At 42.1% G+C, this 15,012-nt stretch overlaps 1 protein-coding gene across 8 annotated transcripts in view; it reads right to left on the bottom strand.

The window, feature by feature from the left end:
* Positions 1-15,012, bottom strand: part of GRIP2 (glutamate receptor interacting protein 2) — a 637,553-nt gene that overhangs the window by 21,783 nt on the left and 600,758 nt on the right. For all 8 annotated transcript variants that reach the window (XM_060239631.1, XM_060239635.1, XM_060239628.1 and 5 more), the window contains exons 15-18: positions 5,166-5,229; positions 3,969-4,114; positions 3,467-3,611; positions 325-464 (exon numbers count right to left, since the gene is read on the bottom strand). In XM_060239631.1, coding sequence (XP_060095614.1) covers positions 325-464; positions 3,467-3,611; positions 3,969-4,114; positions 5,166-5,229 — 495 coding nt within the window. The remainder of the gene's footprint in view (positions 1-324; positions 465-3,466; positions 3,612-3,968; positions 4,115-5,165; positions 5,230-15,012) is intronic.

Genomic DNA, 15,012 nt, shown 5'->3' with positions numbered 1-15,012 from the left:
AAGAACCCACAATGAAACATTCACAATTTTCTACCATTTACCTAGTCATGCTATACAACATTGCCAGCAAAAGAAACAAATCTGACATTATAGAAAAGAGACATAATCATCATTCATTAAGGCATTTTGTTCTTGACTACAAAACTATAAAGATTCTCCCAGTAATCTTTTATTGATGGATGGATCAGCAGGCATACATGTAATTCGCACCCCACCCCAGAAATGACGTATCTTCTGCTATAATGATCTATTCTCATTCCAATTTGCTGGCCATCCTATATGGATGTTAGAAAAAAGGGAGACAAAGAAAGACAGAGAACTTACTTTCGGTTTGTTTCTTGATCTTTAGCGTTACAGTCTCTCCAGCCATTTGGAGAAGATGAATGGCTTCGCTCAGTGGCTTCCCCTTAAGGCTTACGTTATTAATAGCTAATATCCGATCTCCTATATGTATGGCTCCAGTTCTGAAGAGCAAGGAAAGAGAATTGCAGCTATTTGGACATGATCATAAATTTTACTGAAAAGTCAGGCACCAATTGAAACATGCCTGTTCTAATAATTGTTAGAGATAACCACGTTCGGTTAATTTATATACACCGCTATTATTATTGTGGTCTGCAGAGGAAAAAAAAGATATTAAAATTTCTATTTATCCAATGAGTGCAACTGCCTCAACTAAAATTTACAGTCGCATTGTCAGTAAAATGTAATAAATGCATAGAAGCTTAGGTTGCTATTTTACAATGATCAGGTACATTCTGTTTCATTTTCAGTGGAGCAAATGCTCAACTGGGTACAGAATCATATTCTTTCACCCAAATCCATACTACACAGGAACTATACTGAAGAAGTTATTTTCTAACTGGATGTTAGAATGAAAGAATATTTGCTGCAGCCCTAGCTATAACTTGAGCAAGCTTAATTTGTCCTCCCCATTAGTGTCACAGACTGAGGAACTGGTTCTTAGAGAGCTATACAATAAGAAATTCCAGAGCAGCAGAAGCAAGCAAGCAGGAAGGAGACTTCAAGAGTAACTTAAAAAAAAAAAAAACCCAGCATAAGCTTCTCTGGATTAGAGGCTGTTTCTTCAGATGCATGAGGTGGAATAGGACTACTTTCCTTGATCATATTTGCATTTTGCATAATAAGCAGCACTGCTTGCATTCCATGGTTTTTTGACTTTGCCTTTTTGTAACTTCTTTCTTCATAACCATGTGTGCGCAGACACTCACCACCAACTGGAAACCCACATATCTGATTAAGTGGATTGGAGTCTACAAAAACTTGGGCTTGAATAAACAATTATTAATAGGTTGAAAGACTCCTGCTTGTATTTACAGTTCTAAAAGGTTGATCTCACACAACATACAGAAATACCCGAGGCTTGTCCCCCAGTGGGGAATCATGCCATATCTTCCATTCAGCTAAAAAGACATTCCAGCATCTTATTTTTGTGGATGCTAAAATTTATGATACTGAGAAGTATTTTTAGTGGACGGCTTGGAGGTACCTTGAGCAGGAAAAAGTCACAGCCCACTTGGGGGAATACACAGCTTGTTTGCTGTAGGTAGCCTCTGAGACAATAGAAAAGAGGCCTGCTTTCCCTGTTAATTCTCATGCTCTAGCAACCAGGCATGACAGAATTGTTAAGATTTGTCTTTTAAAAGTATTTTTTATTTTCCCATCAGAATAGTCTCTTGTTGAATTCTACTTCCTTTCATGGGAAAACGATTTTTGCTTACAGTTTCCACAGACAAAAGAAAATAATCTCCTTTCAGCTAAACAAAAGCTATGCCTACTATAATCAATGTGCAAAATCTGTTGACAACTTATTTGTTCAGCTTCTATGGATGTGGAGGTTTGTGTGTGTGTGTGTGTTTGTGGGCATGCAAGTACGCATACAGTTAACACACTGATTTCCCTAGCAATCCACTAGAGGGCAGTATGATGTCAGTCAAACCCCAAAGCAACACTATTGATTCCCAAATGAAAAGTTAGAACTCACCTGAGGACTACTGCAATGTTCTTCATTTTAAGGAAGGATCTCATTTCTACATTATAGTTTGGAACAAACAGCTGTCACAAAGGCGGTATATGCAATTCCAGGAGTGGAGCTCTTAACCAACACAGCAAAATATCCTAACCTTTCTGATCCATGACAGACTCCCGTGGGGGCAGTACAAGCCTAGCTGTTTCTACTGCACACCTTACTTTTTATCTTAGAACAAAGATTTTTGATATGCTTCCATTCTGTCTGTCTTAACAATGTGATAAATTATTGATATACTGCTGAAAACAGGTTTATCCCCCCCACACCTCTTTCCATTACAACATTAGCTGTAAACACATAAATGGTGTTTGTATGGCTATTGCTGATAACTTCGCACGACAAATGGAGACTGTTATGGATGGATGTTATGGACAAATGGAGAGACTGTTATGAAGAATTAATGCTCTTCTCCTGCAGGGTGCTAGAAAGGGACCCTCAGATCATAGGGTATCACTGCCACTTTTAGGCAGAAAACTTAGAAGCTTAATCTAGTAAAGCCAAATTATATACAACAGCAGTATAAGCAGTGCTGTAATATTCCAGGTCAATATGGATGGGTCACTCATATGTGCAATTAACAAGAAGAAAAACCAATATATCAAGACATAAAAGCACAGGAAATACATCATGTCAGGGAGGATTGTTTATAAGAATCCAGCCACAGATACAGTATTTGGGCTCCCAAGAGTGCAACAATGAGCTTGTCTCTTCATGGGAATTGGATCACATAATTAATTGGCATGTCAGGAGAATTCAGTCCCAGGAGACTGTAAACCTCTCTATGATTTCCTTTGGAATGAATGGAGTACATCATGGCAGTTTCTCTGCCAGCAATTTTGGGTGTATACCCAACAGCTATGCAGTTAGATAATTCAAGCATTGCCATCCTCATAGGTCTCCCCCATTTGCAACAGTTAATGCTTGTGAATTTGCACCACCACATTCCATGTAGCATTCACAAAAGTGGTTAATGTACTAGAGAGGGCAGAGGTTACAGCTCAGCTGTTAAAGCAAATGCTTTGCATTTAGAAGGCTGCAGGTGCTCCAGTTGGAGGGTAGCAGGTAGCAGAGGCCTCTCTTCAGAGACCTGCTGCCTGTTAAAACTGGGCTAGATGGGCCAATGGTCTGATTTGGTATGAGGCACCTTCATAAATGACATCAGATGGAAGAATCACATCCCTTCCCACAAAAAGTACACTTCAAGATCTAACAAAATGTGATTTCCCTTCATTGACAGGCATGGTTTTCCCATCTTCTTAAGATTACTTGCAACAAACAAAAATCTGTGTGTACCTGCATAATAAGGGCTTATGCAGAAAACCTCTTAAGCAGCTCTGATTCATTTCTGACACAGGAAACCTGTTCAATGGCTTATGCTCAAAGCGGCACTGCCACAGGACACAGCTGTACTCTCACCTTTCTGCCAGCCCTCGTTTTGTCAGGCCTGAGATGACGATTGGATCAAAAGGTTCCTCTGTCCCTGAAATGGTTATCCCCAAGGGCCCACCATATCTCTTAAGTTCCACTGTGTAGATAATGGCACCAGTAGTTTCTTGTTCATCTGTTTGGGAGGGGGAGAAAAGGACAGAAATGCTCCAACCCTAAGTGAGAACTCAAAGGTATTTGCCTGCACAGTAGTTCCTGCCTTTGAATACAAATATAAGAACAGCCTTGCTGGATCAAACTAAATGACCCACATATAACAGTATTATGTTTTGCATAGAGACCAAACAAGATATTCTGTGATTCTGCACCTGTGTGTACATAACTGCACACAAAAGGATGCACATGCATGCACATTCACACACAAATACATACTACTAAAACGGAATAATGGTTCTTCATTTGTCCCCGCAATTTTATCATTACTTCTAAGAAACATTCTAGTCTGCAGACAGCTGGATTCATAGATGTATACCAGAATTGTCCTCATCCTTCCTGATTTTCAGTTTGACCAGCTCTTCGCACTGCTTTAAAATCTGTACCGCATCCTCCATTGAGCAGTTGTCGAGACGGATATTGTCAATGGCTAACAGCTTGTCCCCAGGCTCTAAGGTGCCAGTTCTGTGTACAAAGGTATAAAAGAGTACAAAGGTATAAAAGAGTACACTTCTGTTTACAGCACATTCCAGAGAGATAAAAAGGGGTCCCCCTCCTTTTCCAAGACTGCTGCAATAATGTTAGCAGTATCTCACCTCCTGGATATAAGAGAATCTTTCTCAGTCTAATATCTGAAAATGAAGTGTGAGGAAATCAGTGTTCTTACATAAACCCTGCACACATTCAAATGACTAAAGATCAGCTTGAGAATTTAGTTCATTTCTGAAGGGTATTCCTCAACTGGTGAAAAATTAAATGCTTTTCAATATTTTGGGATGAGTATCCCCCAAAGTTCAGGAAATCCTTCAATTCCACATTATCATACAGCCTGGAATCAGAAGCAAAGGTGAAGGATGACAATTGCAGCTCCATTTTTCTCTGTATAAAATTCAGGGCTAGGCCAAACCACATCAGCTTGTACCATTATTAGCAGCAGACTGCTGTACCCACCAGTAGTATATTAAAAGTAATATATGAAATATTGGCTAGCAGAGACGCAGCTAGACAGCAAAACCTTTTAAGGCTGGCATGTTCTAACAGCTACATAATGGAATATTAATGACAGAAACACTCATAGTGGAATCAGGTGGGCTTATTTAAGGGTGCGGGGACAAGTCCTGGAAGTTAGCATCCTTTTCAGTATAAGAGAGGAGGGAAGTTATCCTGCTCAAGTCCCTGAGGATTTAGTAAAATATGGGGAACTCTCCATCCACCCAGCAATTCTTCACACTCTCCCCACTTGGAAAGTATATTTTACTAAATCTAACACTGCAGGTAACAGGTCATGATCAAATGCGTGTACCAGATGTGTGAAGCTATTTTTGTTATGTACTGTTATGCACAGAAGAAAAGGATGCAAAAAGCCATTACTCAAAACAACTGGGGGTAGTCTCACAGTATTTGTTTCTGAGGACTCAGCCACATGTCTGTATCTTGCACCCCTACAGACTGTGCAGTGGGGCAGAGATTAAACTTTTCCATTGAAGAAGATTCACGAATGGAGAGCTTTACTAACCTGTGTGCCACACTCCCCTTCTTGATATCAGAGATGATTAAAGCCTCCCCAGGTTTTCTGCTCGCTGTTTCAGAAGAGAGACATGCAGTCAAAGCTCAGCTCAGGAAGCTACAAGTCCACAGAACATTCTTCAACAGAGATCATTTAAGCTTGCCCTTGCATTAAAATGCAATGAATGATTTACATTGAGAACTACCGATACTTCACCAAAATGAAGTACAGGCACTACATGCTTTTAGAACGGCATCCAAGAACAAATCTTTGCATTCTGTACCAGACAACTGATATAGATAATTTTTTTTTAAGTTTAGGCTTTGGACTACCATCATACCCTACTAATGAGAAATACAATATCTTGAAGAAAAATCATTATTTAAGGATCTCATTCCATAATTTAAACACACACATACAACTTGCATCTTGATGTGAAACAAATGAAGGCTGGGGGTGGTGCAACAGTACTGTATTTCTCCATAAGTTTTAGCTTTGTTTGGGGGCAAAAAACAAAACATAAACAAACACACACAGCATATTGCAAATCCTCTGTTCCTTTTTTCCTAATGGTTCAGATATAGGCAACAATGGACAAAGGACTTCAACTGCTGCTACTGAGCATGCTCCATTTACCTGAGCATGCTCAGTAACATTTAGAAAGAAAATCTGAAAGCTATGTTGCCAGACAAGCCTAGAGACAAAGAATATATTACAATTTAATGAGTTGGCTCTGGGTTCCTTGAACCTAACTCATTCTCTACACATCAGCTATGGGAAGCTGCTTTTAAAGAGATCGGAGGGGTCCAATTTGGCCAGGATTGCAACATGGGGGGAGATGGGCTCCTATCTTCCCCCCACATGCCATTTTCCTTAGCTGCACAAGCACTAGAGCAGCCAGGTCTCCTGCTATAGCAGTAGATCTCCTGCCCTGGACCTTGTTCCCCACTCCTACACAACAGGGAAGTGGGGGGAAATAGGGGTGTATGATCAATTTTGACATGAAGACAGTGTAATGCTCTAGTGACATGAAGACAGTGTTAACTCTAGTGACATGAAGACAGTGTTAACTCTGCATTTAAACCACAGAACTTTGGTGAAACTTAGGGTATTGCACTGATCCAGTAACAGTGAGCCAAACATGTGCAACTCCAAAATGGAGCAAGTAAATTTGCCCTGGGAGTATTTTGGGTCTGGACAACAGCACAAGGGAAGACAGCCCTTAGAAAGCAGTTCTCCACAGTGGCTATGTGATTGTGGGGAAAGCAAGTTGGTTCTAAAGTACTTGGATCAAACACCTAAAAAATAATAATATACACTTCAGCTCCAAGTCTCTTGCTTGTCCTTGTAGCATGAGAATTACAGTTAATTAACATCTTTGATAATGTCAGGCAAAGAGACTCCCAGCAGGAATTACCTTCTCATGTGGTGTAGTAGTAAGAGTATTTCAATGGGACTGAGGATACCCAGATTTAAATCTTCACTTGTCATGAAACTCAGGCCTGAACTACAGAACAAGTTTAACCAAAAGGAGTTGAGATTCCTTCTGACGCAACTCATGGCAAAACATGTTGTGTAGTTTGGGCCTCAGTAGGTGATAGGCTTGCCAGGTCTTTTGGAACAGCTTGGTGGGGAATGAGGTACACTTACCGGAAGCAGGGAGGAATGCTAGAGATTATCATGATGTGCCTAGTTGACCTGGAAGTGATGTAGCTTCTATGGCAGAGCCTTTACCATAGAGTTTTACCCCCAAACCAGAGTGTTGCTCCCCAACATGCTTACTTCACTTCTGGGTCACGTAGGCACATTAACTTCTAGTGTTCCACCCTTTTGAGGGCAGTAATTCTCCCTGTCAGCCAGCCGGTTGGCAGCAGAGAGGTTGGGGCTGAAAGCAGGAGACCCCTGCCCCCACTGAAGGGTCTGGCATCCCTAGAATGTGACCTTGGCCAAAGCAGTCTCTCCCAGCCTAATCTACCTCACAGGGCTGTTTGAGAATAAAACGGAGGAATGGAGAACCACAAACACCACCCTAAGTTTCTTGAATGATAAAAATGCACTGAAACAAATCAATGCACTTTCCCTTCTCAAAGTGCTTCTACTGCAGAATGAGTAAAAATGACAGTACAGATGTTTAGTCTTTATGTTTTGGGTATAGAACAAGAAATTATACTCCTAGAAGGAAAGAAGAGCAATACCAAGAGCATGGATACCTTTCAGGCTGGAAGCATTTCATTTCATTTACTGTCTCATAGTCAGAACTGGTATCTGGTAGACTGAGCTATCCAGTCTGCTTAAAACCAATCTCAAACCCATCTGTATGAAGCTTTTGAAAACAGGGCAATTTAAAACATATAAATGGAGCTAGTAAGAATCTATTCCAAAAGATCCCCAAGAACCGCCTCATGCTACCTGAACAAATTCCTCCCTATTAGATAATGTAAAAAGCATAGCCAGTCAATATCCACACAGCTCAACCAACCATAATTACATCCTGAGCAAATAGAGGCAGAAACTGACAGGAATGTGGAGCTCCAACATCAAGGCAAAATATTCCATCCACATTCATCAATCAGCTTAGAGCACAAGTGGATGGATCTCCCATCTTTTTGAAACTTTTTAAAGACCAAGTGGGGTAAGAAAGAAATTGGATCAGAACCATGGCACAGGCAGGGTGGTGGTGACATTGAAGCCTTTATTTCCCTCTGCACTATTTCCTGATGTCAATTCCCCAGGGTGCTATTTGACCGAACATACAACGCCTATTAACAATCATTTAAAAAGAGGGTTTATCTGGTCACTGATTTCTAATGCCTTGCCTAGCTTTGTTCTCAGAAACGTGGTAAGGCATTTTGGGAGTGCTGACAAAACATGCAACCACTGAGCAGCACAGAGAGCTAACTGTGATAGATGAGGCTTTTAACTCAATTGAATATATGTGTAATTAGATACATTTCCTTTTCAAACACATTGTAATGCTGGATGGGAAACGATATGGCTTTCACTTCCCTATTTTAAAGCAGTGGTATCCACTTTGCATTTACCATCAACCAAAAGAGCCACAGGACTGGGTGCCTTCTCCAAACACACACACAAATAGTATCAAGTCAAACTATTAATATTAATATATGACTTTTTTGATGTCAAGTCGCAACTGACAGGGCAATCCGGTAGGGTTTTCAATGCATGAGAAGCTCAGAAGTGGTTTGCCACTGCCTGCCTCTGTATATTCCTAGGGGATCTCCCTGGTATTCCTAGGGGATCTCCCATCCAAATACTAACCAGCGCTGACTCTGCTAAGTTTCTGAGATCTGACAAGACTGGGCTACCCTGTGCTAGTTTCAGCAGGGGAGGCTGAGGTCTTATTGGATGCCTGTTGCCTCAACTGAAAGCCTGGCAGAACAGCTCTATTTTACAGGCCCTGTGAAATGGTAGTAAGTCCTGCAGGGCCCTGATCTCTGATGAGAGAACATTCCCCCAGGCTGGGGCCAAGGCAGAAAAAGCACTGGCCCTGGTCAAGGCTAGGTGGACATTCTTGATCCACAGAGCACAAAGCTCTCTGGGGCACATATGGGGAGATGTGGTCCCAGGTTGCACAAGGCTTTAAGGTTAGTACCAGTACCTTGAAGCAGATCTGGTCCTCAATCGGTAGCCAGTGCAATTGGCAGAATGCCGGCTGAACAGGTGCCTGCACAGGCAACACCCTCAACAGGCATGCCACTGCATTTTGCACCAGCCAGAATTTCCAGATCAGCCACAAGGGCAAGCCCGAGAAAAGCAAGTTACAGTAATCAAGTCTGGAAGTGACCATAGCACGGGTCATTGTAGCTAAATCCTAGGGAGGAGAGGGAGGAAGCCAGCTGCCTGAACTTCTGAAGATGATAAAAGGCAGATCTGGCCACTGTGGGGACCTGGACCTCTATAGAAAGTGAGGCATCCAAGACCACCTCCAGGCTTCTCACTTTCCAAGTGGTACAAGTGCTGCACCATCCAGGGTGGGCAGCCTGATTCCTTACTCAACTCCCCTCCCGGCTCAGGCACTGGGTCTTTTGTCTTCAATGGATAAAGTCAACCTGCTCTGCTGCAACCACCCAACCATGGCCTCCAATGCCCTGGCCAGATTCTCTGGGGCAGAATCCAGGAAGCCATCCATCAACAGACAGACAGACAGATAATCCTGCAAATATTATTGCATAGACAACCCACCTTACTACTTTGAGAGGAGAAAGAAGCACAGAGGAAGAAACTGCCTTAGTAGAGATTAAGACATTTTAGAAGACTTTATTTATGGGAACAGTTTGAATTACACTTTCCCAAGAGGCTTAATGACATTTAATTTAGATGTAGTAGTATACATCCAAAAGGCTATTTGCATGCTGATAACTGAAGAGTTTCCAAATCAAATTTCAACTAAACTAGTAGCAACTTAATTGGCTTGAAGCAGTCATGAACAATTAACATGCTTTTCAAAATAAAGCTTATTATTAGTTTTAAACAAGTTACATTATCAGTAGAAAATGTTTGTTAAAACTAATTCAATACGGCTCTGTTGCAGACTGTTCGGTGACATTTTCCTCAAACGCAAACAGCTCAGAGGAGTTGGAAGATGGCTCAGTAGTCAATTAGTATTAATTTAACCCTATTAGTACTTATTAGTCAAATTAAATTCTCATTGGCAAGCTACTGTCCCTTTTATTCACTCAGGGGCTTCCAGCTGGGTTTTACTTAACTCCTGAAACATAGATCAGTTTGCTTTGCTTTTAGCACTTTGAGCCATTTTAAGACCTTAAGCCCAATTATCTGACCCCAGGAAATCATCTCCAATTTTTATTTGAGAGCTCAAAGTTTAAAACATACTGCAACTAACTCAACCCCACCCCACTCTTTAGTTACGAATCTTTGATATGTAATATAACAATTTAATTTATTTGAAGTTAATCAGTTTTGTTATATTTGGTTCTTACTACAGCAGGGAGGGAAAGATTGGGAAGAACCAGTCTTTTCCAGCTGTATCATCTTGCTGAACATTTGCTTTCTCCCTCCTGTTCCAGGTACTATAAAGCTTGAGAGTGACCAAAGACACGAGCCCTGTGGCACAACTAGAGATGTAAAATTTCCAGAAAAAAAACGGAAATTTTTGGAAAAATTGAAAACAAATGCTACATTAGCACTTCCCCCCCCCTTTTCCAGATTGAAAGACATTCTGTTACTTTAGGAACTTAAAATATGACTATGGACAATTTTACTTGGCATGAAATTATCACAACTAGCATATTAAAAATATAGTGTATCCAAACAATTATTACAAACAGAATTTACTTAAATAATATTTATTTGTAATTGTAACAAATGGAGCAACAATCTCCTGAATTGTTTACTAGTTTATGTGGAACAGGCAAAAAACCTCCACAAAACAATTATTCATATTTTCTCTCCACAGTATTAAATAAAAATAAAAGAACTCATTCTCATAAAAAATAATTGAAGATGGGGGAAGTGTATAGAAGGGAGTGAAGTACTAAGTTTCAATAAATGGGCATGACCTAGGACTTGCTTGTCACCAGTGCACAGAAATTAGAACAATCTGATACCATATGTCACGTTCTCAGGGTGCAGGCAGGAGTCCAAAGCCAGTCCAAGGTCAAAGTCCAGGATCTCAAGCAGGAGCCAAGTCACCAATGCAGAATCACAAACCGGAATCAGAAGTCAATGTCCAAAAGCCAAAAAGGTCAAGGTGCCAAGGAAATCAAGCAGGTCAGGATCAGGAATTAGGAAGGCGCGTGGATGCAAGCAAGAGACTAGACTTGTTGCTTCCACATGTTTACCAGGTCCTGGGTGGGAGCTATATGGGAGTCTCAATCGGCCTGCTCCCTGGGTGGCAGTGACTCTGCTAGAACTCAGGGCTGAGAGATGTGAAGCATTGGCGTGCCTCATGTCTTCGCTCTGAAAGTTCTTTCCGGAGCCTGCTTCAAACTCTTGAGATGGGAGGAGGAGAGCTTGGAGGAGATTGATCTCAACAGCTGACACTGATGCCTGGGGAGTGATTGATGGGCCAGCTGCTGTTTGTTCAGCTGAATAATTGGCTGGCAACTCTTCCAGGTCTGTTAACCCTTCCAGCTCCCCCTCATCAAGGCTCATGACACCATACATATCTTTTTAGAAATGATTTGGAAAATATTTGAACACCTTGTCTTAAAATATTTTACTTGTCATGTTAAAATAAAACATTCTATAAACAATTTTTTTTATTTTTTTCAATTTTTCGGAAAAAAACAAAAAAGGCTTCAGGAAAAAAAATGGGAAAAACCTGGTTTATTTCTGAATTTTTCCGGTTTTTTCCAGGTCTTCACATTTCTAGACACAACTGAAGGGCTTGAAGAAGAAGAAGATATTGGATTTATATCCCGCCCTCCACTCCAAAGAGTCTCAGAGTGGCTCACAATCTCCTTTACCTTCCTCCCCCACAACAAACACCCTGTGGGGTGGGTGGGGCTGAGAGGGCTCTCACAGCAGCTGCCCTTTCAAGGACAACCTCTGCCAGAGCTATGGCTGACCCAAGGTCATGCCAGCAGGTGCAAGTGGAGGAGTGGGGAATCAAACCCGGTTCTCCCAGATAAGAGTCCGCACACTTAACCACTACACCAAACTGGCTCTCCTGCTTTGTGGTTTGCAACCTGTGCCTTTGTATGAGCCAGCCATTGAATCCAGGACTTGTACAGAAGACCAGTCAATGAACAAAAGTTACAGTTACGTACAACCCTGTTTTCATCTTAGTGGCTTCTGTGCCATCCCACATGGGACAATAAGCTCATTTACCAACAGGAGGTAGACATGGGGTCTTCTGCTAAATAAGGACTGAAGAACCACTTCCCCCATAGCTGCATCCTATCTGGAATACATTTTGATTGGATAGTACTTGATGAATGTTGATGAGGAGGACCCAGTGGTTGCCTTGCAAATGCTGTCCAAGGAGATGCTGGTGATGAAGACTGCGAAGGAAGATTGAGACTTGGCTAAGTAAACTCTGAGATGGAGTGGGCATTTGACTTTGGAGACAGAGCATGCCAACTGGATGGCCTTGACCGGCCAACACTAGATGATTTGGGAGAAAGCTGCCTGTCTACTTTCTGCAAAGATGCAGTATGGTCTAAATAAAAAAGCAGTGACTACAAACATCTAAAGTGTGCAGTTAATTCTATGTCCAAAGTGTGTGTGTGGGGGGAACACTGGCAGGACTATGTCCTGGGAAACATGAAGGGTAGACAAAACTTTTGGGAGGAAATCTAGACTAGGACGGAGAACCACCATATTCTGGTGAAACCTTGTAAAGGGTGGAGTAGACCATAACACACTAAGTTATCCTACCCTTTGAATGGAAGTAATTGCTAGAAGAAATGTCACCTTATGGGAAAGGAAAGACAAGTCACATGTGGAGAGGGGCTCAAAGAGCTTGAACATTAGTGCAGAGTGCACCAACAAAAGACCCTACTGGGGAACAGGAGGGTGTGTCAGTGGGTCTAAGTTAAAGCATCCCTTGAGGAATCTTTTGGAAATCAGGCCTGAAAAAACAGAATCCTGCAACAGGGTTGTGGAAGGCTGAAATGGTCAGAAAATGGACCTTGATTGAAGTAGCAGCCAAGCCACTATCTCTCACATATAACAAATATTTGAAAATATGATTTAGTGGGTAGGACTGGAGGAAGGCCACAGGCAGCTGCCCAGGAGTAAAACATCAACCATTTTGCAGTGTAGGATTTCCTTGTTGAGGGAGCCTGGAGGATTATAGAATGTGAGCAATCCTATCCAGCCACTCTAGTAATTATGTATCAGGCAGGCTGTTAGGTGCAGAGATTGGATATTGTGCAGGAGAGGTTTATAAGGAGCAAGTCTGCTGCTGGGAGGGAGAGATATAATGGCCTCAGGACAGGGATCACAATGTTGGAAACCATACTTTTTTTGGCCAAAAGGGTGCAGCACAATGCAGTTGGACCAGTCCTCTTGAATTTTTGTGAGGACCTTCCTTTGTAAGGAGATTGGGGGAAAGCATAGAATAAAGTTCTTTACCATGTCAGTTGCAACATGTCTCCTAGGGAATGAGCACCCACCCCTGCCAAAGAGCAAAACTGAGGAAACTTGAAATTTTGAGAGAAGGAAAATAGGACCACCTAGGGTTGTCCCCAGTGTCCGAACATAGGAAGTCAGTAGTTGAACTTGAGAAGCTATTTGTGAGTAGATGTGTCATCTCTGCTGGGAGTGTTTGCTGTACCATTTGCTACTCCAGTGATACAGATAGCCTCCAATTAGATGGTAAGCAAGAAGGCCCAGTGCCAAAGGAATAAAGTAGAACTTATTTGTGGTGTTGTTTGTGGCTATTAGTACCCTTTTGCTGAAAACTAGGGCTGTAAAAGAAACCAAAGCATATCTGACTGTCCTGAGTTCTAGAAGATTAATATACATGCCCCATTCAGAGGGAGACCAATGTTCACTGACCCTTTGGCACCACCATGATCCCCCCAACCCAAAAGTGATGCATCCAGAAAAACCTAAATGTCATGGGAGGGCATCTCAAATAGAGAATCAGCTGGTAAGTTCTCCCAAGACAACCCTCACCCTAGGGAGTGGATTATGGCTCTAGGGATGGAGAATGTCTGCCAGGAAGGTCTGTCTGTAAGTTGGCTACTCCAAAAAAAAAAAAAAATTGGAAGAGGTCTCATGGAGAGTCCGGTGAAGGGGATTATAGCAGTAGTGGAGCCCATGAGGCTCAGAAGCTTCTGTAGTGACAATACATTGAAATCTGTTGGAGGTGAACCTCTGAACCATGGTTTGTATGGAGGATGTCCCACGCCAGGGGAGAAAGGCCTTGCCACTGTCGGTGCCCTCAAAGGGCCCCAAAGAGTAAGATGGACTGAGTTTAATATATACTGGATTTATTCCAGGTGCTCTGGAGACCCAAGGAAGTCAGGGTGGAAACAGCTAGGGAAATGTGGTCAGTTAGTAGATATGAGGAGGGTGCAGAGAAAAGCTAATCATCCAGTAGGGGTAGAAAATACAGTGCCTTAAACACAGATGAGCAACTACAGTCCACATGAACTTTGTAAACACTCTTGGTGCAGTGGCCAAACCAAAAGGGAGGGCAGCATACTGGTTATTTCCCTGGCCAAACTGGAAATGGAGGAACTTCCTAGATCTGGAAGGCATAGGGATATGGAAATAGGCATCTTCAAGATCAATAATAGCAAACCAGTCATGGGAACAAACCAGACCTATGACCTCCTGTAATGTGTTCATGTGAAATTTAGGAACCATGAGCAACTCATTAATGGCCCTTAGGTCCAGAATAGGATTTTTACTATTGTATTTCTTATTAACTAAGAAGTAATGAGAACAGAAACTGATTTGGTCTCATGCAATGAAACAGGCTCAATGGCCCCTTTATTCAAAAGTTAGAGCATCACTTGCTGAAACTCTGAGGAAGGTATGGGTAGGAAAGAAACAGGGGAACAACCAAAACCAGGAGGAACATGGAACTGAAGGAAATATCCTTGCTGAACAATGCTAAGCACTCAGGTGTCAGTAGGAACTGGGGATGCCAGTCCCCAGGCGCTGGAGGAGATTCCCCCTGTTTTTAGGGCTCCTCCTCCCCGATGACAGCCAGCTGTCTAGTACCACTAGTTCCTGCCATGCAAGAGGCAATTTTGCCTCTTGTAGGGTGGCAGTATGTGGCACTAACTCTTTCCAAGCCAAAGTTGCCAGTTCCTACCTTGCAAGAGGCAAAATGCATTTTGCAAGATGCAAGCCAGTGGAAACCACTTGCTCTTTCCAAGCAGGTGTCCCTGGCTCCCACATTGTAAAAGGCAAT

The sequence above is a fragment of the Heteronotia binoei genome, chromosome 5, assembly GCF_032191835.1.
Source record: "Heteronotia binoei isolate CCM8104 ecotype False Entrance Well chromosome 5, APGP_CSIRO_Hbin_v1, whole genome shotgun sequence".
NCBI classification, from domain to species: Eukaryota; Metazoa; Chordata; class Lepidosauria; order Squamata; family Gekkonidae; genus Heteronotia; species Heteronotia binoei.
Note: the sequence above shows the minus strand (reverse complement) of the source record. Positions and strands in the feature narration are given on the sequence as shown.